The 25,967-nt window shown below is 47.7% G+C and overlaps 2 protein-coding genes across 3 annotated transcripts in view; both read right to left on the bottom strand.

The window, feature by feature from the left end:
• Positions 1–946: 946 nt before the first annotated feature.
• On the bottom strand, positions 947–16,738 carry nop14 (NOP14 nucleolar protein homolog (yeast)). The gene is made up of 19 exons (XM_083670810.1): positions 16,630–16,738; positions 15,362–15,544; positions 15,130–15,264; positions 14,854–14,995; positions 14,446–14,588; positions 13,979–14,116; positions 13,036–13,158; positions 12,794–12,925; positions 11,570–11,894; positions 11,171–11,301; positions 10,932–11,017; positions 9,340–9,475; positions 9,019–9,120; positions 7,722–7,875; positions 5,895–6,054; positions 3,622–3,769; positions 2,272–2,390; positions 1,976–2,131; positions 947–1,859 (listed from the first exon to the last, which is right to left on the bottom strand). Exons 2-19 carry the CDS (start codon positions 15,542–15,544, stop codon positions 1,763–1,765), a joined length of 2,610 nt encoding a protein of 869 aa, XP_083526936.1. The 5' UTR covers positions 16,630–16,738; the 3' UTR covers positions 947–1,762.
• Positions 16,739–17,609: 871 nt separating this feature from the next.
• Positions 17,610–25,967, bottom strand: part of add1 (adducin 1 (alpha)) — a 31,252-nt gene continuing 22,894 nt past the window's right edge. The window contains exons 13-16 of one of the 2 annotated variants that reach the window (XM_083669716.1): positions 25,066–25,222; positions 23,631–24,179; positions 22,772–22,864; positions 17,610–19,483 (exon numbers count right to left, since the gene is read on the bottom strand). In XM_083669716.1, coding sequence (XP_083525842.1) covers positions 19,188–19,483; positions 22,772–22,864; positions 23,631–24,179; positions 25,066–25,222 — 1,095 coding nt within the window. In that variant the 3' untranslated portion in view covers positions 17,610–19,187. The remainder of the gene's footprint in view (positions 19,484–22,771; positions 22,865–23,630; positions 24,180–25,065; positions 25,223–25,967) is intronic. The other variant, XM_083669717.1, reaches the window with a different exon arrangement.

Genomic DNA, 25,967 nt, shown 5'->3' with positions numbered 1-25,967 from the left:
TAGCAGGTCTGTCCGCTGGGCAATAGCACCCCTAGTGGTGCTTTCGTGTTGCATGTATCTAACCATTATAGGGGCTTATGAGGGTGCACGGAAAGGAATTTGTGTGGCAAAATCATATTCATTTGTAATGCAAAAACACTGTTGATCCAATCCGATCGCTCACACCAACTGATTATCACACTTAATATTTGTTATTTCAGGTGTCTAAAAACCATTCCAGACAGAGGAGAGCTTCATATCCAAAGGTACACGGCCATATCAGTTCAGAAGATGTCAGTTCAGAAGATATCAGTTCAGAAGATGTCAGTTCAGAAGATGTCAGTTCAGAAGATGTCAGTTCAGAAGATATCAGTTCAGAAGATGTCAGTTCAGAAGATGTCAGTTCAGAAGATATCAGTTCAGAAGATATCAGTTCAGAAGTACATTTGACTGCCCGTGTTTGTTGTGGTTGTAGTCTCCATAAGTGAAGTGTTCTCTCTGATCTTCTGTAGGAGCTGTGACAGAGGAGAGGACCTTCGCAGTGGAGACCCTACTGTCTGCCTGAACCCCCCCCTCCAAACCCCCTTCCCACCCCTACCAGCTCAAATAAACCATCCCCCTCCTTAAACAAAACCTTTACCCCCCATCTTATGTAACAGAACTGAAGACGTTTACATAAATGTATACCAAGTACTACTTAATAAAGCTTGACTTGAGTGCATTCAGCTGCTGGCTGGTTTCTTCAAAGTATTGTTCTTCTGCCACTGTACATCCTGTTCTGTACCTAGGATGCTGCCTGGGTTTAGGAGTGTTAGGTGGAGATGTGGGCTTTCTCTCCTCCCACCTTGCTGCAGTCTATCACTTAAATAAACCTTCACCACCTCAAATGAAACATGACTCATTCAGACGTTCTGCCTAAAACAATGAATGCAAAAGAGCCAAATAATTCTTAATGGCAGACAGAAAGAGATGTAAAAAGATAAGGTTTATTATCTTAAATGTAAGCATTCATTTAAAAAAAATGTACATAGAACAAATGTGGATTGTATTCTCTTTGTCGTACGGCAGGTCAAGGCATTGAACATGACTGAACGATCATACTGCAACCCAGTTGGTACTGTAGGCATTTTTAGTATGTAAGATAAGAACGCTTTTCAGTATACGACAGAAAATTAATAATTATTAATAATTATTATTACTTAAAAAGTCAGGATGTCATACTAGATTCACCTTTCCATGTAGTTTGATTTAAACTGTACACTAATCAGGAATACAATTCCATTATTGACCCCATTAGTAATGATGGTGGATAAGAGTTCAACAGTTAGCTCAGCAGTCTGTGTTTTAAAAATATGACTCATCCCTTCACACCGAGTCCAGAGTCTGTAATAATCCAAGCTATTAGCGTTTCTATGGACTTTTAACAAACCCACTTTTAATACACACCGAATGAACTGAACAATGATTACAATTACAGTTCAATCGACAATAAATATCAGCAACTGAAGAAATCACATATGTTGTTCTCTACAATTTTATTCAACTTGTAGATCGTTTGACAAAGTTGAAGATAAAATGTCGTTGAAAAGGTTACAAAGTTAGGAACTGGTGATAAAAAAGAAATTCTAAATTTCACAAGGGTGCAGGTCAGAGTGTGAAACCTCCTGTCAACCCCTTGATAGGTCACTGTCCAAACCTTGTTTGCTGTTGCTGGTGTGTGTGTGTGTGTGTATGAGATGTCCACCTCTTGAGCTAAGAACAGCTGATGGCGGTGGGAGAAAGCTCACTTCTTCTTCCTCCTCTTCAGGGCCTTCCACTCACCCTCCTGTGTGGCCAGACTGCCGAACAGCTCCTTCACCTTCCTCTTCCTCTCCGAATCCCTGACACACAGACACACAGAGACACACACACACACAGAAACAAAACGTCAGGTCATCTTTATTGACCGGAGCGTATTTGACCTTCTTCAGTAATGCGTGAGTGATGTCATACAGACCTGCTCATGACCTCTGAGAGCTTCTCTCTGGCCAGGAAGCGGGAGTCTTTGCGGATCTCCCTCAGAGCTCCCTTGAACTCCTTCTTGTACTTGTGCTTCAGCTTCTCCTTCTCCCTCTCCTCCTTGGTGTTCCCTCGCTTCTTCCCATAATCCAGCCTGGAAGATTAAAGAGAGGGATTACAGATGGATGGAACTAGACGGCCACCAAAGAGGAATGTAGCCCCTTTCTCTGTCCTCATCTTCAGACGCTACAAGTTAGTCAACTCAACAGTGTTCAGTTCAAAATCTCAACTCACACTTCCACAATCTTTGGGGTGAACAGTTTGAGGGGAACGGGTTTCTTTTTCTCGAACACCAGGGGAGGACGCGACGACGGTGTGCAGGACACGGCCTCCAGGATCTCCCTCTGAAGCTCCTGGGACAGAAACGAAACAAAGCAGTCAGGGTTAATAAAATAATAATAATAATAATAATTATAATAATGATAATAAAATCAGTCAAAGCAGCGTTTAACATCAATTCTGAACCAACGAGGTGTCTTTTTTGTATTACATCCGATAACAGTGAAAAAAAAAAAAACTTTCCATGAGAATAGCTTGAAACATCACGTACTGTTTTGTAAATAGAGGTGAAATGGTCTTAATTTGTACGATGCTGAGCAGCTGCATGGTTTGAGAATGTCTCTTGGAACAAACATGTTGTTAGCCGGTGTAAACTCAAATTCATTACCACAATTACCACATTGCCCTTCCCTGGCTTCACCACCTGAGGTCAGCGCTTCTGGTCCCGCCCTCCTCTCCATGACTGTTAAAGGGGATGGATAGTTTGGGGTCGCATTTCCATTCCCCTTTAACTCATTTAGTGCCGAGGGTGAATAAAGTCGCCCAAATTGTCAACATTCTAGAGTGCCAAGGGTGACTGTATTCACCAGAAATGCATAATTTATGATGCTTCATTTTGTAGCCAATCAAAGTCTTGTTGCCAAATACCACATAAAACACTTGGCACTCTAGGTGGTGAGTGTTCCGGAATTCTTTGGCAGTTGGTGGGTTTTAAGTGAGCCTGGAAAGTGTGTGTGTGTGTGTGTGTGTGTGTCAGATGAATCAGCTCATTCGGACCAGGATCTATGCTACTGGTGCACACGCCCCTCAGAATAATATGAGGAGAGATCTGATTGGCTGTAGTGCTCTGGTGGTCATAAAGTAAGCAGTGCCTCACACCAGATAGTCCTGGTCTTTCTATGGACAGATAGTCCTGGTCTTTCTATGGATAGATAGTCTTGGTCTTTCTATGGATAGATAGTCCTGGTCTTTCTATGGATAGATAGTCCTGGTCTTTCTATGGACAGATAGTCCTGGTCTTTCTATGGATAGATAGTCCTGGTCTTTCTATGGATAGATAGTCCTGGTCTTTCTATGGATAGATAGTCCTGGTCTTTCTATGGATAGATAGTCTTGGTCTTTCTATGGATAGATAGTCCTGGTCTTTCTATGGATAGATAGTCCTGGTCTTTCTATGGATAGTCTCTGACCCCCAACCAAGACAGATTATGGTTTGAGGAGGTTAAGGAAAAACTTCACCTTTTAAATATTTTAACAACATTTGCCCCGAGGCTGACACTGCAGCTGACACTGCTCTGCTCTCACCTGTAACAGCGGAGGGTATGATTTGACAGGGAGATGCTTGGAGAGCAGGGTAGTAATGGGCTGGAATACGTGTGTGAAGGAGGTGTCGTCTCTGTAGAGCAGGCAGCAGCGCTTCACCAGGTCCAGACAGGTGGCTAGACAGGACAGCCTGGGGGGGCAGGAAGAGGGCAAACATCATTACAACAGTACCACAACATCATTACAACATCATTACAACATCATTACAACATCATTACAACATCATTACAACAGTACCACAAGATCATTACAACAGTACCACAACATAATTACAACATCACCACAACATCATTACAACAATACCACAACATCATTAAATTAACCACGCCCTGATCGGAAAAGCCATTCAGGTGGACATTTGGGACCGATTTGGGAGAGCAAGAACAAATTGTTGTTAGCATTCCATAGCTAAACAACCTGAGGCAGCGTTTCGTAAGAGAATGCATCAGAAAATGCCCAGGCTTCTAAAAAAAGAACATGATTTCAGTGTTTGGCCTCGGTGGACCACGGAAACGTCCAAATGAGGTACGATTTTGACTTTTTACGCAACCATCACCAGCTTAATGATGCTCTCTGTCACTCACTCTGTCTGCCTCACTCACTCACTCACTAACACACACACACACTCACACACACACAGAGACACACACACACACACACACACAGAGACACAGAGACACAGAGACACACACACACACACACACACACACACACACACAGCCTGGGGCGGAGTGTGTAAGTGGTGTGTGCTGCCCTACAGGGCGGTGGTGTCCCTCCACCCATGGGGCTCACAGAGCAGAGATAATTACCACAGCTCTGAGACTCCTCACAGACACACGCAGAGCAGCATCCGTCTTTGTAAACCCCACAATCATCCACACAATCAGACACTCCTGTGCGAAGACCAGAAGTCATTTATCCATTGGCCAGTTCATATGGTTCATGGTGGCTGTTGGGTTCATTTTTTATTATTTTTTTCATGGGGGGGGGGCAGGTGCAAAATAACACTCATCTATTTTATCTTAGTTACATAGGTACTGTACACAGGGTTCTCCCCAGGATTTTTTCACAGCTTGGCGCTGGATTGTATTTTGCAAAACCCGACTCGCATCTATTCATGTAAATATGCGCAGAAACAAACAAACAAAACGCTAAAATCACCGGTGTCTTTTAACACCGATGTCGTTGGCGATCGAAGACAGTTACTCTGTCGTTACTAAATATATCGTTTGATTTGCCTTGAACACGGTGGCACCGCCAAGTTCACGGCGTGGCACGGCGCCACTCTTCCATTCTTTGTGGAGAATCCTGACGTCACCACGCGTCAACCGCCCACTAGAGGGTTAGTTGAGCGTCTGAACACCGGGAGGCCTAGTAGAAGAAAACACAGCAGCGCTTCATCTTTATGACTGCACGACGTCACACATGATTCCATGTTGACCCTCTGACTACAACTCCCACGCAACACCTCTTCCATGGAAGGGGTCCAATCAAGAGGCTGACATCTCTCATCACTGAAGCTATCCTTCAGCATAATGGTCCGATAATGTGTGTGTGTGGGGGAGGGTATACATCAGACTCACACACACACACTTTGATTTAATAATGGGTATTAAATCCAACGAGGCATGTTTGCAGAGCTCTGTGGCTCTCGGCTGAAGCTAATAGCAGGGTGCGTGAGGCAGCCTACACACCAGAGGAAGTGTGAACGCAACGGCTGACTAATCCTGACGACCACTTCTCCTTCCATCACATTCACTGAGTCATCCTGAGGCCGGGCAGCCAAACTGTTTCACCGGAAATTAGCTGGCCTGAGCTTGTGCTGCCTGATCTATCTAACGTGACCTTTAGGGGGGTCTCCCCCTCTCCTTAGCCGCTAACAATCTCTCTCTCTCTCACACACACACACACACACACACACACACACACACACACACACACTTATGGTGGTCACTCCCTCACCTTTAGGGGTCCCTCTCCTCTCTTTCGCCGGTAACGATCTCTTTCTTTCTGTCACGCACACACACACACACACCTCTCTGTGTTGTCTCACGCTGTCTCACGCTGTCTCTCACACACACACACACACACACACACACACACACACCTCTCTGTGTTGTCTCACGCTGTCTCACGCTGTCTCACACACACACACACACACACACACACACACCTCTCTGTGTTGTCTCACGCTGTCTCTCACACACACACACACACACACACACACACACACACCTGTCTGTGCTGCCTCTCACCTGTAGTGGTCTCTCTCCAGGTCCGTGCTGAATGTGAGTTGCTGGGTGGCAGACAGGGGCAGGGTCTTCTTCTGCCACGTGTGAGTGGACTCTGGGTCTGCGAGGAGCAGCAGGTCGCTGCACTTCCCCCCCTGCCTGAAGGGCGGCACCACTGAGTAACCTGGAAAACAGCAGCAGCAACACTGTCAAGTTTCACACAACCCACACACACACACACACCCACAATACACAGTCAGTCTTGTATCACACCGGTAACTAAAGTGGAGGCAGCTCCCCATCTAAGATCAGGACGGAAGGGGCCAACGTTACTGACAACACTCACATCCATTACGTCACTGACAACACTCACATCCTTTACATCACTGACAACACTCACATCCATTACATCACTGACAACACTCACATCCATTACGTCACTGACAACACTCACATCCATTACATCACTGACAACACTCACATCCATTACATCACTGACAACACTCACATCCATTTTGAAATTGTGAACAACTGCTGAATGAATGAAGCGAGCTTCTTTTGCTCTGAGGAGAACTGGAGGGAGCTAGCGTAGCAGAGCTGGAGGGAGCTAGAGGAGCTAGCGTAGCAGAGCTGGAGGGAGCTAGCAGAGCTAGCGTAGCAGAGCTGGAGGGAGCTAGCAGAGCTAGCGTAGCAGAGCTGGAGGGAGCTAGCAGAGCTAGCGTAGCAGAGCTGGAGGGAGCTAGCAGAGCTAGCGTAGCAGAGCTGGAGGGAGCTAGCAGAGCTAGCGTAGCAGAGCTGGAGGGAGCTAGCGTAGCAGAGCTGGAGGGAGCTAGCGTAGCAGAGCTGGAGGGAGCTAGCGTAGCAGAGCTGGAGGGAGCTAGCGTAGCAGAGCTGGAGGGAGCTAGCAGAGCTAGCGTAGCAGAGCTGGAGGGAGCTAGCAGAGCTGGAGGGAGCTAGCGTAGCAGAGCTGGAGGGAGCTAGCAGAGCAGAGCTGGAGGGAGCTAGCAGAGCTAGCGTAGCAGAGCTGGAGGGAGCTAGCAGAGCTGGAGGGAGCTAGCGTAGCAGAGCTGGAGGGAGCTAGCGTAGCAGAGCTGGAGGGAGCTAGCGTAGCAGAGCTGGAGGGAGCTAGCGTAGCAGAGCACAGTCTGAGTCAACCTGCCGGAGTTGAGATACGGCCCATGTCTTGACACCTAGCGTAAGGCTTTAATTGCGGCCATGACGGGTTGGCAGAGTGGTGAAAGTATTTCACCGGGCCCTGCTAGTGCCAGGAGCCCCCCCCCCCCCCCCTCCTCCTCCTCGCTGGCACTTGGCAGACACACAGGGCCAGTAACAGCTAGCTGCAGGGTACGCTGGCAGTTATTATTGATAGGAGTTCATTAAGCAGCTCTCCGCTCCTCCTGACGTCACAGCGGCCGGCCTGCTCATCCAATAACAATGGAAGACACGTTCAATAAAGAAACAGAGTCACGTGAAGTCGGGTTCGGCGGAGAACAACAACTGAATACCGTCGACCTTACGGCAGCCAGTGGAGATAGAGGGGGGGAGGGGAGGGAGGGAGGGGGGAGGGGAGGGGGGGGGGGGGGGGGGGAGGGGAGGGGGGGGGGGGAGGGGGGGGGGGAGGGGAGGGTGGGGGGGAGGCAACTACAAGTAGGGTGGGGGCGACCCGGTCGACGAAACAACAAAACAAAGAACCAAACAAACGTCAACTTCTGCACTAGGCGTTTCCCCTGTGAGGAGTTGTTGTGGTTGTGAAGGGAAGACCTTGAGGAGGAGGAGGAGGAGGAGGAGGAGGAGAATAGGCTGTTTGCGGGTGAAGGTGTGTTTACGGTGATTTCCCCCCGGTAGACCGACCTGTTCTGCCTTTGTCTGGCACGGCCAGGTGAAGCAGACCCAGCAGGAAGTTGATGAGCTCGGGGACGAAGCGCTTGGAGAAGGAGACGTACTCCAGAGCGAGGCAGCACAGCACCGCCCCCGACGCCACGTCCTCCAGAGAGGTCACCGGACACTGGAGAGAGAGAGAGAGAGAGAGGGGGGGGGGGAGAGAGAGAGAGAGGGAGAGAGAGAGGGAGAGGGAGAGAGAGGGAGAGAGAGAGAGAGAGAGAGAGAGGGGGGGGGAGAGAGAGAGAGACACACACACACAGGTAAGACATGACAGTGAAAGCTTAAGTTCAATACTGTACAACCAGAGAGGAGAGGAACAGGCTGGTAACACTTCATTTGAACTCATAACATTGTCACTGTGTTGTCATAAACACGACCTAAACATGACCTACAAAACATGTCTAACATTCACATCGACACACACCACCAGCCAGGTCAACCCAAACACTAAGACGTTCCGAAAAAAAAAACCCAAAAACATCCATCTTTCATACATCTCATCAAACACATCCTCGTCTGGAGCGGCTCCTGCCTTTCCCTCAGACGCCTATATCTTTAGTCTGGTCTGAGCCGGCGAGCACGTCTACCTTCCAGACAACCACTTCTCTGCAGCGAGTCTGCCTTCTCAGTAAGGGCCTCCACGGGGGAAACTGTCTGGGCTGGAACAGCTTTCATATCTCTACAAAGTCGTTAGCTCGTTGGTGAGAGTGTGGATGTTACATAAGACCAAAACCCCATCATCTTTTCTCCCCCACCGCGGCCTGGGGTTGCTTTGACGACGCGCCGACGCACAAAGGGAACGTCGAACATGACTACAGCGCGTCAAACGGCCGACCCAGAGCGCAGGCGTGTAGCGACCACAGAGCCTGGCGGGTGGAGGACCTATCTGGAGCAAAGCCCATCTCTTCAGAAACAACACGATCCAAAGGCTGTGTTTTATCAGGGAAGGTACACGCCCCCCCCTCTTCCTCTCAGCGCAGACAGAACTCCGACGCGCGTAAACAGAGGCTGCCGGGGGGATTTGTGCTGCTCGGGAAAAAGGGATTGATTCAAAGGAGATGGTGGATGATGAAATCCTCGGAAAGGAAGGAACCTCTTCAAAGGTCGACGGGGGGGATTAGAGGAGAGCCGACGTGAAGGAGAATCTATAAATAGCTGTGAAAAAGGTTACGATCCATTTCCGTGGTATTGAGGGAAGACCATTTGCAGGCAATGTGACACACACACACACACGTACACATGTACACACGTACACACACGTACGTACCTTGGTGAGAGCCTGGCTGATGTACAGTACGGCTGGGGTGGTGACAGGGTGGCGGAAATCTGAGGTAGGGAACAGCAGCGCCGTAACCTTCAGGTAAATAAGCTGCACACACACACACGCACACACACGCACACACACACGCACACGCGCACACACAACAGAGTAAATATAACCCTGACACTGACAGAACAAGACCAATTTACACCTGAGACTTTTGTCATCCCAGTGTGTCTACCAGTGACTGTGAATGAACAGCAGAGACACAGCCAACATCCCTGACTCATGACAGGAAGCTGAGGTCACATGATGAGAGGACTGTACCATGTCCAGGCGTGGCAGGGCCGTGCGACCTTTGACCTCCAGGGCCTCCTCCATGCTGTGGGCGTTGTCGCCGAGGGCCGTCTGCATGGCCTTGCAGGCAGTGTCCGGGAACAGCTGGCACAGGCCATACAGCTGCCTGAGGGAGGGGGGGAGGTCAGGGGTCAGAGGTCATATGGTAGCCCAGACGAGGGCCGTGTTCAGCAGGCACCAAACGTTTTGAAACAGTGCAACAGGGAGGGAGGGCGCAGGCTGGATCTGTCCAATGAGAAATCAGTTTTCTCAAGATCAGTTTTCTCAAAGATCAGTTTTCTCAAGATCAATTCTTTGAGAAAACTGATCTTGTTTGCAATAGGTACTCACGCCGGAAGCATTTAAAAATCCCAGATATCTGGTCCTCTGTGGCTCAGTTGGTAGAGCATGGCACTAACAATGCTTAAGTTGTGGGTTTGATTCCCGCTGGGACCATCTATACTGAAATGTATGCACTCACTGCAATCTAAGTCGCTTATATTGCATTGGATAAACGCATCAGCTAAATGGCATATTATTATTATTATAATTATATCTGAAGCCACGCCCCTCTACTGGGGTAGGAAGTCAAGTTTCCTCGTTGACCCTCACTACAGACAGCTCACCCTCACTACAGACAGCTCACCCTCACTACAGACAGCTCACACTCACTACAGACAGCTCACCCTCACTACAGACAGCTCACCCTCACTACAGACAGCTCACCGTTGGCCACTTTCAACATTCACTGTTGTTATGTTTATGTTTCAATAAACTTGTTCATGAGTTTGAGGCATCATTATCAACATAGTTAGCAGTCATCACCATCATAGTTAAAAGACGATTGGGAACCCCATTGGAAACCCCACCTCCGTACCCCAGTGGAGCTGTGAGACGTCACACCGTGAGTATGTATGATGTGCCTACTGAACACCGCCCCGGTGGAGCTGTGAGACGTCACACCGTGAGTATGTATGATGTATGATGTGCCTACTGAACACCGTGAGTATGTATGATGCCTACTGAACACCGCCCCGGTGGAGCTGTGAGACGTCACACCGTGAGTATGTATGATGCCTACTGAACACCGCCCCGGTGGAGCACAGCTCATATCGACAGCATCCCACAAGGTCACTCTTACTTTGTACTACTGTCTATATTTAAACCATGCATCACTGGTGAGGCACCGGGTATGGTGATACACAGCAACATGAGAGAGAGAGAGAGGAGAGAGAGAGAGAGAGAGAGAGAGAGAGAGAGAGAGAGAGAGGAGAGGAGAGGAGAGGAGAGGAGAGTGAGAGGAGAGAAGAGGAGAGGAGAGGAGAGGAGAGTGAGAGAAGAGGAGAGGAGAGGAGAGGAGAGAGGAGAGAGAGAGAGAGAGAGGAGAGGAGAGGAGAGGAGAGGAGAGGAGAGGAGAGTGAGAGAAGAGGAGAGGAGAGGAGAGGAGAGAGGAGAGAGAGAGAGAGAGAGAGGAGAGGAGAGGAGAGAGAGAGGAGAGGAGAGGAGTGGAGAGAAGAGAAGAGAAGAAGAGTGAGAGAAGAGGAGAGGAGAGGAGAGAAGAAGCGTGAGAGATTGTCACTTACGGTATCAGCTTGTCTATCGTGGTGAGTTCTGGTGGGCTCCTGGTGGCTAACTCCCCGACATACTCCAGCAGAAAACCAAACAGTTTCTGAGAGACAAATCCAGTTGTTAATTCATTCAAACGCATCATTTTCTATCCCAAGCTACAGAAATGGTTTTAAATGTAAAAAAAAAGCCCAATTCATTTCACACTTCAGTACTATCAAACAAACGACGGTGGCTGAACAAAAGTGCACTTTACCTGCAGTTTGACTTTGTTTCCCACCGCCAGGCTGGGATGGTTGCACTTCTGCGTTCTGGCCACTATGAGGCACTGGTTGTCTGGGGAGTGGCCGCGGAGGAGAGCCTGCAGGTCAGTGTACTGCTCTGGGGCTGGGCGGGGGCAGGAGGACACAGGAAACCATCATTATAGAGGTGATGGTGGTTGTTGTTTGTTTGTTTTTACCAGTGGTTGAAATTGTACCTTCCCTTAATAACCACCAGAGGGAGCCATGCATTGTTTTGTTTGGTGAGTCGAAGAGAAAAGCTTTCATTCAGTTTCACTTAGAACCACAAATATGCTAGATTCAGATGTGTCAGTGACATTTCAAATTCCTATTATGGACAATCTATAGTCCCACAGTATCGTTTCTTCTCTTACCTGCAAAGGTGTATGGGAGCTCTGCTTTGGCTGCCTCCTGCTGGGCCTTCCTCTCCTCTTCGGTCAGCAAGCTCTGAGGTTCGGCAGCAGACTCCTTCTCCTCCTCCTCTTCCCCCTCTCCCTCGCTCTCCTCCTCAGAGTCCAGGTCTGAGTGGCTGTCCTCAGCATCGCTGCCCTCCACCTCAGATGCCCCCTCCTCCTCATTCTCCTCTCCTTCTTCCTCCTCCTCCTCCTCAGATCCCTCCTCTTGACTACTCTCTCCCTCTTCTTCATCATCCTCTTCCTCCTCTTTGTCTGACCCCTCTTGAATGTTACACTTTCCATCCTACAAAGTGACACAGAAATTGATCATTAAGAATTATTAATTCCTCTCTCATTAATGGATCTACTATAAAGATCCATGTTGTGAACACCTGTGTCTTTGTCTGTGTGTCAGAGAACATACATCTGTGTGCCCACTCAGGGACAAGTGTGTGTGTGTGTGTGTGTGTGTGTTTAGCACTAATTCCATGCAGAGCAGGAAATCGCTGAAACAGAACTCAAAACAAACACGCAGACGGTGTCATGAGAAGTGATGAGACAGAGGCCTCCTACCTGATAGGCCAGGGTGTGAGACAGAGACCTCCTACCTGATAGGACAGGGTGTGAGACAGAGGCCTCCTACCTGATAGGACAGGGTGTGAGACAGAGGCCTCCTACCTGATAGGACAGGGTGTGAGACAGAGGCCTCCTACCTGATAGGCCAGGGTGTGAGACAGAGACCTCCTACCTGATAGGACAGGGTGTGAGACAGAGGCCTCCTACCTGATAGGCCAGGGTGTGAGACAGAGGCCTCCTACCTGATAGGACAGGGTGTGAGACAGAGGCCTCCTACCTGATAGGCCAGGGTGTGAGACAGAGGCCTCCTACCTGATAGGACAGGGTGTGAGACAGAGGCCTCCTACCTGATAGGCCAGGGTGTGAGACAGAGGCCTCCTACCTGATAGGCCAGGGTGTGAGACAGAGGCCTCCTACCTGATAGGCCAGGGTGTGAGACAGAGGCCTCCTACCTGATAGGCCAGGGTGTGAGACAGAGGCCTCCTACCTGATAGGCCAGGGTGTGAGACAGAGGCCTCCTACCTGATAGGCCAGGGTGTGAGACAGAGACCTCCTACCTGATAGGTCAGGGTGTGAGACAGAGGCCTCCTACCTGATAGGCCAGGGTGTGATACAGAGGCCTCCTACCTGATAGGCCAGGGTGTGCTTGTCGTCCGTGTCCAGGATGAAGCCGTCGTTCAGATCGTCGGCAGACAGGTGAGTCGGTGTCTTGGAGGTGTCCTCAACTACATCTCCCATCATCCTCCGCAGCCTGTCGGCCTGGATCAAACCAAACCACCCGGGGAGGGGAGGAGGGGGGAACAGTGTCAGTGGACAGGCCAGACGAGTCACAGAGACAAACAGATACATCATCATCAGAACTCAGCTACCTCTAGTTTCTGCAGCCGCTCCCTCTCCTCCCGGGCCACCTCCTCCGGCGTCTTTAACTTCTCCGAGGGCTGAGCCTTCATCTCGAACCCCAGCTCCCGCACCATCATGTCATACTCGTCCAACTGAAATGAAAGACACAGAGGACAAGGCGAGAGAATGAACCAGAGATATGATCGTATTACACCAAATCAATGACTTGGTTAGGCCGTCTTGTATCTGCTTCCTGATGAGCGTATTCATTGCGGTGGTTAGAAAGAAGCCCTGGTCTACTCAGGGTTCTCCCCATCGCGTGGCGCTGGATCGCATTATCAAAACCCGACTTGTGTTTATTCATGTCAAAATGCGCTGCCTGCCTGCCTGTCTGTCTGCCTGCCTGCCTATCCCTCACCTCATAGACTAGGCTAGTGTCAGACACACACACACAGAAGAATATGTGTATTATATGAGAGAGAGAGAGAGAGAGAGAGAGAGAGAGACTCTCATTGGGGTGATAATGTGGCTTTCAATTAAAAGGAGGTAATGGATCCTCCTCTGTCACATCCAATTACACTCCCACCCTCCCACTCAATCTCTCCATCTCTCTCTCTCTCTCTCTCTACTCAACCCCTCTGTCATTTCTCCTGTTTGATCACCAGCTGCTCCCTCCCCCCCTCCCTCCCTCCCTCCCTCCCTCCCTGTATACATGGCAACCTTGCTCTCATCTGTCTCATCTCCTCCTCCTCTCCCTCCTCCCCCCAGGGTGAAGGGGCTGTTTGAAGGTCCTGGCTGACTTCCAACTGAACCAGAGAACAGATTCACAGTCAGACCCAGCTCCCCCCCCCCCCCCCCTCTCTCTGTCTGTCTAAAACGCTGTAATGTTTACATTGTGGCGCCGCCAAATTCACAGTGTGACGCAGCGCCACTGTTCCATGCTTTGGGGAGAACCCTGGTCGTGTATCTCACCTTGGGCTTGTTCTCCTCCTCCGCCTCATGCTGAGCCTTGGAGCCTTTGTGGGCCAGCAGCCCCTGGATGCTCTTCCAGTCCTGGTCCAGCTTCTCTGTCAGCACCTGGGACTCCTCCTTCAGGTTCTGCCTCTCCCTCTGAAGGAAACCAACAACAACCCAACCTGTCAGTCACCTCACCTCACCTCACCTCACCTCACCACACACACACACACACACACACACACACACACACACACACACACACACACACACACACACACACACACACACACACACACACACACACACACACACACACACACACACACACACACACACAGAACATCACCTTACTTAGGACCAGATCATGACATTGTGTATTTTCCACCCTTGTTTAACGCAGTGATAAACATTTAGAGGTAGAAGTGAACAGGAGACGTTTGACATCCAAGTAGGTCATCTTCGGGTGACAGAGGAAGGCTCACCTTCTCCTGCTTCGACTTGATGATCAGCTCCTCAATGAGCTCCTGGCGTGACTTGGCCCTCCGACCCCCGTCATCATCCTTCTCCCCCGGGGTCTTCTTCCTCAGGAGACCCCCTCCTCCGAAGTGGGATCTAGTGATCTCGGCTGGTAGGGAGATGGATGACAAATATTATGATGACTTCCACATATGACAATAATTCACCAATGTTATTTTTTACAGGTGTACTTGGCTGTGTGCCTGAATAACCTTTGACATTTCTGTTTATAATAGTGTGTATTGCAAGAGCCAGGGATGTTGTCTTTGGATGACACCCTTCTCCAGTCCAGATACGGTAAGCCTGTTGTCAGTAAGTAAGTGAGGTACACTGTGAAATCCTGAAATCCTGAGATTAGGATCAGTATGACTCACCGGACAGTAGGCCTTTCTCCTCAGAATCACTGTCGCTGTCCACCATGTCATTAAGCTTCTCCATCTCGGCCAACGACTGGCCGTAGTGAGTCAGCTCCTCCTCCTCATTCAGGTTGTAGATGTCCTTCTTGTCGTGGTTGCGCTGAGGGGGTCATGTGAGGTAGCAGGGGGGGGTCATGTGAGGTAGCAGGGGGGGGTCATGTAAGTCTACATAAACTAGCATTGAAAGTGTTTAAAGCAGCGACAGTGGAGGGACAAAGAGAAACGTTCTCTCACCTGTCTCTCCATTGCAAACCTCTGAAGGATTTTGTCCTCTGGATCCATGTTGGTGTCATATTCACCAAAGCGTCTGTCTATGAACTTATTGGCCTTGTCTTTTGATTTGTATTCTTTCAGCAGGGTCTCTTTTCGCTGAGGGGAGGAATGGAACATTTTTATAAGAAGACATACAATTATTTAAAAAAAAAAAAAAAACACCAAATGACTTTGATCATTGCAAACGCTTTACCTTATTGTTGGCTTTAGATCTAGATACGCCCGGCAGACCGACGTCGTGCTTGCCCTTCCGCCCGAGGATTTCAAACTTCTTCCTATTGATCTTCACCTCGAACGGGTTGTTCTTGATCTCCGTGGAGGTTTTGGTCTTCCGAACCTTATCTGAAAGGTTCTTCTTTTTCTGGGGCTTCCCCATCTACACAAACACCAAGAAATTCATTGCAATCACAACCCAAACCCTTTGCACAGCACTCATGTGGAATTATGCACATCCTCTCTAGGAGGGAGTCCCGACTGGAGACACTGGTCTATAACACAAACACTGATCCAGGTCGTAGTCTAGAGACACTGGTCTATAACACAAACACTGATCCAGGTCGTAGTCTAGAGACACTGGTCTATAACACAAACACTGATCCAGGTCGTAGTCTAGAGACACTGGTCTATAACACAAATACTGATCCAGGTCGTAGTCTAGAGACACTGGTCTATAACACAAACACTGATCCAGGTCGTAGTCTAGAGACACTGGTCTATAACACAAACACTGATCCAGGTCGTAGTCTAGAGACACTGGTCTATAACACAAACACTGATCCAGGTCGTAGTCTAGAGACACTGGTCTATAACACAAATACTGATCCAGGTCGTAGTCTAGAGACACTGGTCTATAACATCAACACTGATCCAGGTCGTAGTCTAGAGACACTGGTCTATAACACAAACACTGATCCAGGTCGTAGTCTAGAGACACTGGTCTATAACATCAACACTGATCCAGGTCGTAGTCTAGAGACACTGGTCTATAACACAAACACTGATCCAGGTCGTAGTCTAGAGACACTGGTCTATAACACAAATACTGATCCAGGTCGTAGTCTAGAGACACTGGTCTATAACATCAACACTGATCCAGGTCGTAGTCTAGAGATACTAATTACAGAAGGGCCAAACTGACTGACTGTAGTAGTTTAATAGGTAACAGTGAGTTTATTTGATGTTTGTGAACTCATAACAGACAGAAAGCAACTTCAACTTGCTGACCTCAGCAAATGACTGTAAACATCCTGACAAATGTGTCAAAAGGTGTTTTACAACCCGCTGCAGCAGCTGGTTAATGTTGGTTATCTGACCGCTTCTGTACCTGACAACATAACACAGCCAGTGTGTAGCAGGCTAGCTACCTAGCTACCTAGCCTCAGCTGCGGTTGTTAACATCAGACACGTCCGTCAGCGGGCGCACAGATCACACCCGCTAGATAAACCCGTAATACCACTTACCTTAGTTATGTTGTTGAATCGGAGTGGTCCGAAGTGTTAAAATATAACGATAAACATTGATTTACATTCATCCACGTTGTTTCACAGTAGAAAATCCAGCATGCCAGAAAGTGTGAGGTCAAAGTTCAACACCGGGGAAGAGACAAGAAGCGACTGTGTGAAAAAAAACTGCAATACAATTCTTTCTCCAGCGCCCCCCTCAGGTAGCCATCCAGCAGTACACAGCAGTACAACGTGAAAAAGACACGTTGTAAAAAAACAAACAAACTGTGTCTGGCGTCTGATACTCCAAATGTAAATAAATGGCATGCAGTATCATGGGGTCCAATAAGCTGTTCCTCAGATGATGGACTTGAAAAAACTCTCAGCTATTTTTTTTAGTGTAGAAGAAAAAGACACCTATAAACCACGTGACATGAACATTAAATTCATTGAATCAAACAAGCACAACTCAGACCATGGTTTTGAAGGAAGAAAGGTTTATTCATGGATGAAAAAAAAATAAACAGTACCATGAAAAAAAAAGATGGCAGTCTATAGATGTCATGACACACAATTGTATGGGAAATAGTTCAAAGAATACAAACAGGCATAGCTGCAGGTTAAAACAATTCTCAATGACTCAAATTAAAATAATGACTACGGACTTAGTATTGTTATTAGTACAATATCGCAAAGAAAAGGGGGGGGGGGGTTACAGTCAAAATGTAGAAAGACAACAAACGATACAAGCTCAATGCCTTTAATGCCATGCAGTCCTTCAGGGAAACAGGCTAATGTTCTTAGCTTGCATGTAATATAGCAGGTTTATAGTGGTCTAAACCAAGCTTCACAAGTGGGGTCGACATTGGTCCAGTATCAAAGCCTGCCGACCTTTTAAAATCCCAAAGGTGTCAGATTACACCCAGGGACGACATCAATTACTACCACTCCATCGTGTCTCGAGTGCAACTGGTAAAAGCGAGATAGTCTTTTGTTGAGAGTCGTTTTAAGGGGTTCCACAGGAGAATCCATGAGGTGTGGTCATACATGCAGCATTAAAATGGTGAGATGTGCCTTTTAATAACTGTTTTCCTATATTCCCTAAAAGTTAAAAGCAAATGGTAATAACTGAGGAGTGACAGGCAGTGGTGTGTCAAGGTGCTTCACAGTGCTCACACAGCAAGTGAAAATGGCTCAATTATGTAAAAAAAAAAAAAAAAAAAAAAAAAAAAAAAAAAAGTAAGAAAAAGATTTGACTAAATGTCATTAACCATACAAGATCAGTGTATGTATTGTCTTGCAACTTTGTGACGTTTGTATTTCCTGCAATGGGATAGGTTAGGGGGGGAGGAGCCAAAGCAAGCAAGGTCTATAAAACACTTTATATTATGGACTATAAAACAGGAGTAAAACGGGTAGCCATACACATTCCTCCAAGCCATACGCCCGATACTGCTGACTTGTCTCACACACAGGAGTAAAACAACATTGGTCATTCCAGGCTCCACCAACACCTGGGCGACACCATTTTGATTTCTGATTCGCGGGGAGTGCTGTTATCTCTGTTCTGATTGGATGTTGTTAGGGTGCTACGCAATCCATGATCAAGCCCTCTCTCTCTCTCCCGAGGGCGAGTGAGAATAGAATCTCAAACCTCTCTCTCATGAGTGTCTGTGTGTCCAGCTCACAGCCATGTTTCAGGCTTCCATCTCAACAGTCGCTGAACTTTGAACAGGGGCCAAATCACACCTCTGGAAGTCTCCCTCCTCAGTTCTGTCCTTCTAACAGACAGACAGACAGACAGACAGACATGGGGTTTAGTCTAAGGCCCATGGCGATGAGGATGACAAACAAACACCTTGAGGCCAAACAGTTGGTCTATAGAAGCTCTGATACATGTGAATAAATATGATGTAAAATGGTAGTGTTTTCTGTTGGCCTTCATGAGGTCATTTTAGATATAGCCTACACAACACTGCAGAGAGGGAAAGCCTCTTTTGGACCCAAAACTCTCTTATTCTTTGAGTAAACAGGTTTAAACGCTAATAGACATCAACAAATTAGCACCGTGCAGTTTGTAGTTCTTAAATCTTGACCACCAGCTAAATGAGAGAGTAGGGTAACAAGCTTTGTTTTTTTTGTTGTTTTTTTTAGTTTTGTTTTTTTGCATTCCTCGTTTTTAAAAGACACTTTGATACAATTCGATACAATCCCAATACATTCTAGTGGTTAATCGGGTTTAGTAATAATCTTTAAAAAAAAAAAAAAAAAAAAAAAAAGGGAAATAAAAACCTAATCGCTCACGTCGAATGTGGGCCTAAATAGACATGCGTAACAAGCCACACAGCTGCACTGGACCACACTGGATGCACTCATTAACCAATGAAAGCCACTGTTAAAACCTTAAGCAATTTTGACCCTTTTTTTTTTTTTTTTATATATATAAAATTGGCACACACTAGAGGTGAACACAGGTTAAGCCAGACAGACATGTAAAAAGCATCAAAATCAAGGGCCGTGGCTCGCGGGAGGGGCGGATCAAAAGAATGAGGGCTAATTATAATAATAATAATAATCTAGGGGTCGGTCTTCTTCTTGTTTTTCTTCAGGAAGGATGGCGTGCGGAACTTCTTCTTCTTCTTGGAGGGGGATTTGCTGGGGGATTCGTCGCTGCCCTGGTCGCCGGTGGCGGCGGGGTCGTCGGGAGCGTCGGCAGGCTCCTCCCCCTCGGCCTGCTCGGTGGCGACGGGGGCGGGGTCTTCGGCGGGGAGGGCGGGGGCGTCTGAGGGGTCGTCTGGGGTCAGGTCGGGGAGGGTCTGTCTCAGTGTGGCCGCATCACTCTCGTCCTTATAGGTGTGTTCTGGCGGGGACTCTGTGGGGGGGGGGGGGAGAACAGGGGGGAGGGGGGGGTCTAGTCAGATGGGAGGAATTACTGTTCACCTGCAGGGCCGGCAACGCCGCTGTGACTATCGAATCATGTATAGAAAGCTAACTACACTCAAGTGTGGGGCTAGTCTTCCTGCTGGGACCATATATACTGAAAAATGTATGCACTCACTGCAATGTAAGTCGCTCTGGATAAAAGCGTCAGCTAAATGGCATATAATTGTAGTGAAATTTGACATTTCCAAATGAGGTAATAACCAAATCAAAGAAGTCACGTGACCAAAAAACAGTGACATCTGCGATTCTTCTCTGACATAATTCAAATCTTATTCCTTACTGTATAGTCCAGATAGTGGAACATACATCATCCCCATCCATGAGAACTAACAGGATCAGACAACATGCTACTGAACCTCAGCCATGCCTACATAGAACACAGGGGAGGCTGGCGGAGGTAGAAATCCACGCATTACAATGAGCCCGTCCTCCGATTTCTACCTCCGCCAGCCTCCCCTGATAGAACACTAGCCCTCTCCCTCAGCTGGCCATCCCCACTGCTGCAGCTGGACACCGAAGACTCAGACAAGTAGGCCATTCCACACAACAAAGCTCAACACCATGGCTTCATGATCCAGAGAATAACAGCTCTAAAACATTCAGACGTTTGACATTACTGAAGACATTCAGGGCCGGATGAGGCCCACGCACAGTCATATCAATACACAAACCTAAAGTTCAAACCGACACAAAAATAACACCGTTTTACTTCATGCTCATCTATAACCACTGGGCGGTCATTGCACTGAGAGCCATTGTCAGCTTTTCTTCTCATTTTCTGATCGTGCATAAAAGCCAGACAGACAATATACTATAATATAATATAAAGCATTTTCAAATCTGTGTCATATTACTTGTAGGTCATCCATATCAACCCTTAACACAAATTCTGAACATCTACTTATGATATAAATTATATATCCCTTCAAATACAAACAATATCAAACATAACACGACACAGCAGGATAAACAAACAGGTGACCAACTGACACATTTGGCAGTCACTATTTCACTGCTACAGTAAGCCAACAGCAAGCCTCAGACTCGGCAAAGCAAAAACAAAGCACTTCTTCTAAAGCCACACTCCACTAAGTAAAGGAATATATACCTGAGAGAGGGCTCGCCTGGAACAGAAATATAACATTCAACACATTTGTATACATTACCTGTTTTACATACAGTATTCATGAAAATTCTATGACGACAGCAACCTATTGATTTCATATACTTTGTTGTAAGCTTTATGTGTAAAGATCCATAGGTTAATTTCACAAAAGGTCAACTCCAGGAGGTAATAGAGGTCACCTAGGAATGCGTTTGTTGCCAGGTCTTTCTCAGAGATCCCCACTCGTCGTCCGTGGCCGTGGGCTCCTCTCCTCCCCGTGTGGTGCTCAGCTCAGAGGAGAACAGCCCATGACGCGGCTCAATGAGAGAAACCTTGCCTCATTCAAGTGGTTCCATATCGGTTTTTGAGAAGATAGTATATTGTATATAACATTATATATAAATATATTTTTTTGGATATAGCCTTATTGTAACTCTTTTGACTATTGAGGGTTGAATCTTGCGCGGAACAGAACAGTGGTAGCCAACAGATCTGGCAACCTGGATAATAGTTTCAGTCAGGGAGGACCTCTGAAAGAGAACCTGGCAACAAAGAGAAGTAAAGAGGGAGAGTCAGAAAGGTTCAGGTGAGAAGTCGCCCCTGGCAGGTGAGTTAGGCCGCAGAGAGGCGAGGAGGAGGAGGAGGAGGAGGGTGAAGCCATGCAAGGGGGGGTTAATGAGAGAACACAGGCATGGGGGTGGTGTTGGAACAGTACGTACTTACTATGGCAACAGGTACTCTTTTGCAATTCCATCTCCTGATTGTAAGGCAGCCACGAAGAAGAAAAAGCACAAGTAGAAACAAATGTCTATGCAGGTCAAATCACAGCCACCGTGTTAAATCAAAAAGAAATTAATAAAAAAAAAAAAAAAAAAAAAAAAAGTGAAGTAGAAGAAAACACCAGGAGAAAAAAAAGAAAGAAAATAAAAAGAAAAAAAGAAATAAAAAAAAGAATGGAAACAAACCATTCTTATGAGGCTCCAAAGGAATGGAGGATGGAATGTGGAGGGATTCTGTACGTACACTAAGACACGTCACATCTGTTTAAAGACAATTTGGAATTAGATTACACCAGGTGATTGGCCCAGCCAATCCTGTTTTATCCCTTTCTGCTGTCCTGTCTGTGGTACAGACTTCAGAGAACCACTCGCCATGCTCCAAACAGGGATGTCAGCGCAGGGCTGATTACTGAATGTCACTTTTGGTGAATTATGTCCCTCACAGGGCACCATAGATCTTAAGGCATTCATTTTTCATTTCTGTATCAGGCATGGCAAGAGCCTCTTGGTACACTTCCTCTTAAAACTATCCTTACTGTCTTAAATATGACTATGAGCAGTATTTTATAGTTTAAATGAGTGAATATCGTACAACTTCGCCAACTTAAAAAGGTGTAATCCAATAATAATAAAGACCAAGAGGGAGAAAAAGAAAAGAAAAAATGGTGTTGTGATCATTTAATCACATCTCTGAACTTCAATCAATTTTCCTCTGATGGAGGAAAAAATCCAACCGTGGTGTCAGATCTGGCGAGGCTTTGGCTGTATAACAATAACCCCATCTGACACTTTACAGCCCCTGAGTAATCATCATATCAATGTAATTGGATAGTCCTCAGACGGAAATCCATTATCCTCAATTTAAATGATCATTAATATTGAACTTTTTCATTATTACCTGATCTAATCGGATTCAGTTTCCTTTCTAATAAGCAAACTAATTAAATCAGCCTCGCTGATTAATGTCATGTCAACTGTTTTTTTTTTTTTTTTTTTAATATTTTTTTTTAAACTAGCATTATTTAATCAAATCTAGGAGAGAGAGCGTCACACCTCAACTTTCAATCTTATAACCGAATTAAAGCATCGTCACACCTCTTGGCCTGTTATTACACAAACAACATTATACGACAGCACCTAAAAGTAGTTGTTGTTAAAGAACACATCAAGTAGAAACGCAAGACAGGAGCCCCCGGCATTCCTTAGTGTTGACCCCTGGAGGTATGGAGGGGACACTGCACCAGTACCCGGAAGCCATGCTCGGAGGAGAATAGGCCAAACCAGGCCAGGCCAGGCCAAACCAGGCCAAAGACAGGCGGAGATGCCAACCTACCTTCCTCTGCTCTGACGGGGGTGCTGGGAGGCGTGCGGGTGGGGCTCTGACCCTTGACCTCCTCGGGTTCCGCTACCTGATCTTGGTCGGGGTCTAAAGGGTTTCAAAAACACACGGGGGGGGGATTGTCAGTTTGTCCCGGGAGATTAAAACAAACAATCAAACTCTGGATTCATTCAGGTGATTAATCCACCACAGATCTGATACTGGTCAGGTACGTCCCTTTAACACCATAGACACAGAGAAGAGCAGACAGAAGGGAACACACGCCTTGATTAGAGGATGTTGGACACATGGCAGAAGTAAACAAAAGCCCACAAAATGGCGACGAGCCCCAAGTCCACCTTCACCCCGGTAAAGGAACCACCTGAATCACCCAGTCAGTCAATCAGTCACTCACTCAGCCAGCTCAGAGGCTTCCACTGGCCACGCCAGATGATTAGTAAAGTTTTCACAAACCAACCCCAAGAGGACAACATGTCCGAGTTAGCAGGAGGAGGAGTAGGAGGAGGAGGAGGAGGAGGAGAGTCACTTGTCCACATCTGACGAGGAACGATAGGGTGTTTTTTTTTTTCATTTGGGAGACGGACAAGGCTTCCTCTGAGAACACAATCAGCATTGGGATTCCCATGGTTAATCAGACAGGAGTCAGATCACAGAGGAGAGGGAGGGAGGGAGGGAGGGAGGGGGGTTGCACCAGGGGAGGAGGAGGACGGAGGAGAGGGGGGCAGGGGGCAGGGGCTCTTGGGTAGGACAGGAGCAGCAGACCAACCCCAGAGAGAAGGAGGGACTCCAAGAGTGCAGCAGGACGGAACAGGGGCGGGACATGATGGGATGGCCGGAGCTCTGTCTGCAGTACCTGCGGCCTCCTCGGGGGGCGCCGGCTCCTTGTTGAGTGCTCGCACCACGGCACAATGAAACTCCTTATGGGGGGACTCTGGGGGCTCCTCCGTCTTCTCCTCCCTCGTCTCGGTGCTCCCTTGACCAGACTCAGCCCCTAGGAGGGGGTCTTGACTGGGGAGGGAGGAGGAGGAGGCAGGGGCATCTGAGGCAGGAGTCTCTAAGACAGGGGGCTGGTCTCTCTGTTGTGGGCCACTGAGATCCTGCGGGGTGGAGGACACGACCTCTGGGGTGGAGGACACGACCTCTGGGGTGGAGGACACGACCTCTGGGGTGGAGGAGAGGCCCTCTGGGGTGGAGGACACGACCTCTGGGGTGGAGGACACGCCCTCTGGGGTGGAGGACACGCCCTCTGGGGTGGAGGACACGCCCTCTGGGGTGGAGGACACGCCCTCTGGGGTGGAGGACACGCCCTCCGGGGTGGAGGACACGCCCTCCGGGGTGGAGGACACGCCCTCTGGGGGGCCTGGGGCCGGGCTGCAGCCGCCGGCTGACTCTTCCCCCTTTCCTGCAGGATGCAACACAACAGTTTCTCTCTCCATCTCCGTGCCTGGCTGGGTCCTGGGCACTGGGAGCATGGTGGACTGTGTGGTTCCAAAGGCCGAGGAAAGAAACGCCTATTTCCTTTCTCTCTGTCAGTACACACGGTGTAGCAAAAAGACTTAAAATCATTCCATTCTGTTGAGACAGCCAACAATACCGGACCCTAGACTGCTTCGCTTAAGACTCTCAGTGCAAGAAAATATCCGAGTCAGACAGGTACAAGTAAGCAAAGATAGAGAAAAACAAACAAATGATTGACTCAGAGACTCAACTACTACAATAACTAACTCATTACAACGTCCTGTTCCCAAGTGGTGTCGTCTCCCTCGTCTCAAAGGAGACTTTATTTAACTAGAACCCATCGGATACATGGAAAAAAGAAGGTGAGGGTGTCTACTAGCCTTGTTGGGCCCCCCCCCGTGTTGGCTACATGTGACTGTGTAATGATGTGGAGACAGAATGTTATGTTGTTATTTGTTCAATAGTGTTGTATAAGCATTATATACAAGTTCACGTGTTAGAGAAACTTATATACCATACCTCAGGTGCATCGCAACATGATGTCTTTGTCCAGTTTGAGGGAAATATACATCAGGAGAGTGGTTTGACCTCTCTCTCTCTCTCTCTGTGGGATCACAATGTCTGGATGACGGGTGGAGAGGGGACCCTGCAAGGTCTTTCTAGCTCCAGGGCGGACCCATGTACTACATACATACCTCATGGTTACTGTCATTCTTTGAGTTTTCTACCCTGGATATGCTTGAATAAAGCTTTACTGTGACTACAGACTGAATTGTCTTCAAGTGGTCATTTATCCACGACAATGGAAGGAGCAGGGCCTTGGGTCTTACCATCGGGGCCTTTCTGTTTCTGCTCCACCTCTTTGCGGTAGGCCTCCAGCTCCTGGTCAGTCTGCTTGTTGAAGGGGTTGGGGCCCTGCTTGTTGATGATCACCCTCGGCTGGTACTCCTTCTCTATGATGGCTTTTGACGCGGTCACCAGCTCCCCCTGCAGGTGAAAGAGAGGAACACACACAGGACACGCGTTGCTAAAAGTGAGCCTGTCCCATCTCAAAATAACAGCATGTGCATATACTGTATATATGACCAATGTTTGTAGACTAAATGGTTGGTTGGTTGGTTTAAGTAAGATATGTTCTGTTCTTGTGGGAGTGTGCAATGACAAACACATGTATTGACTCACTAGGAACAAGAAGGGTGTGTGGTCTCATCATTGAATCACAACATTCATTTCCACCTCACAAATCAGAACACAGATATCATAACCATGACTGTTTTCTGGCATGTGAATTTAGGAGCTACCAAAAAGAAAGACACAAAATGCTAATATTTGTGGATTTTGGCAGTGGCTACATAAAATGACCCAAAGTGTGGACTGCACTCTGTCCTTGGCCATAGACTGCTAACCAGGTAAGGAAACAAATGTGTTATTTTGTTGTTTGGGTGAAGCTTGCCTTTAATTGGATCACTCGCACCCAGACTGGAAGTCCGGAATCACAGCAGAATGCGTGACGGGTTCCAGCCACAATGTGTTTAACTCACCAACTGCCAAAGAATTCGGGAACACTCACCACCTCGAGTGCCAAGTGTATTTACCTAGCAACAACATTTTGATTGATGCATTTTTGGTGATTAAGTCCCTCTGCACTAAATGAGTTAAAGCCAATATGGGCAGACGGGGAGAGGGGGGGGGGGGTTTGATGACAACATTCCACATTTCAATACTGTCTAAT

The sequence above is a fragment of the Argentina silus genome (genome assembly GCF_951799395.1).
Source record: "Argentina silus genome assembly, chromosome: 5".
NCBI lineage: Eukaryota > Metazoa > Chordata > Actinopteri > Argentiniformes > Argentinidae > Argentina > Argentina silus.
The sequence above is the reverse complement of the archived record's forward strand: the minus strand, read 5'-3'. Positions and strand labels throughout refer to the sequence as shown.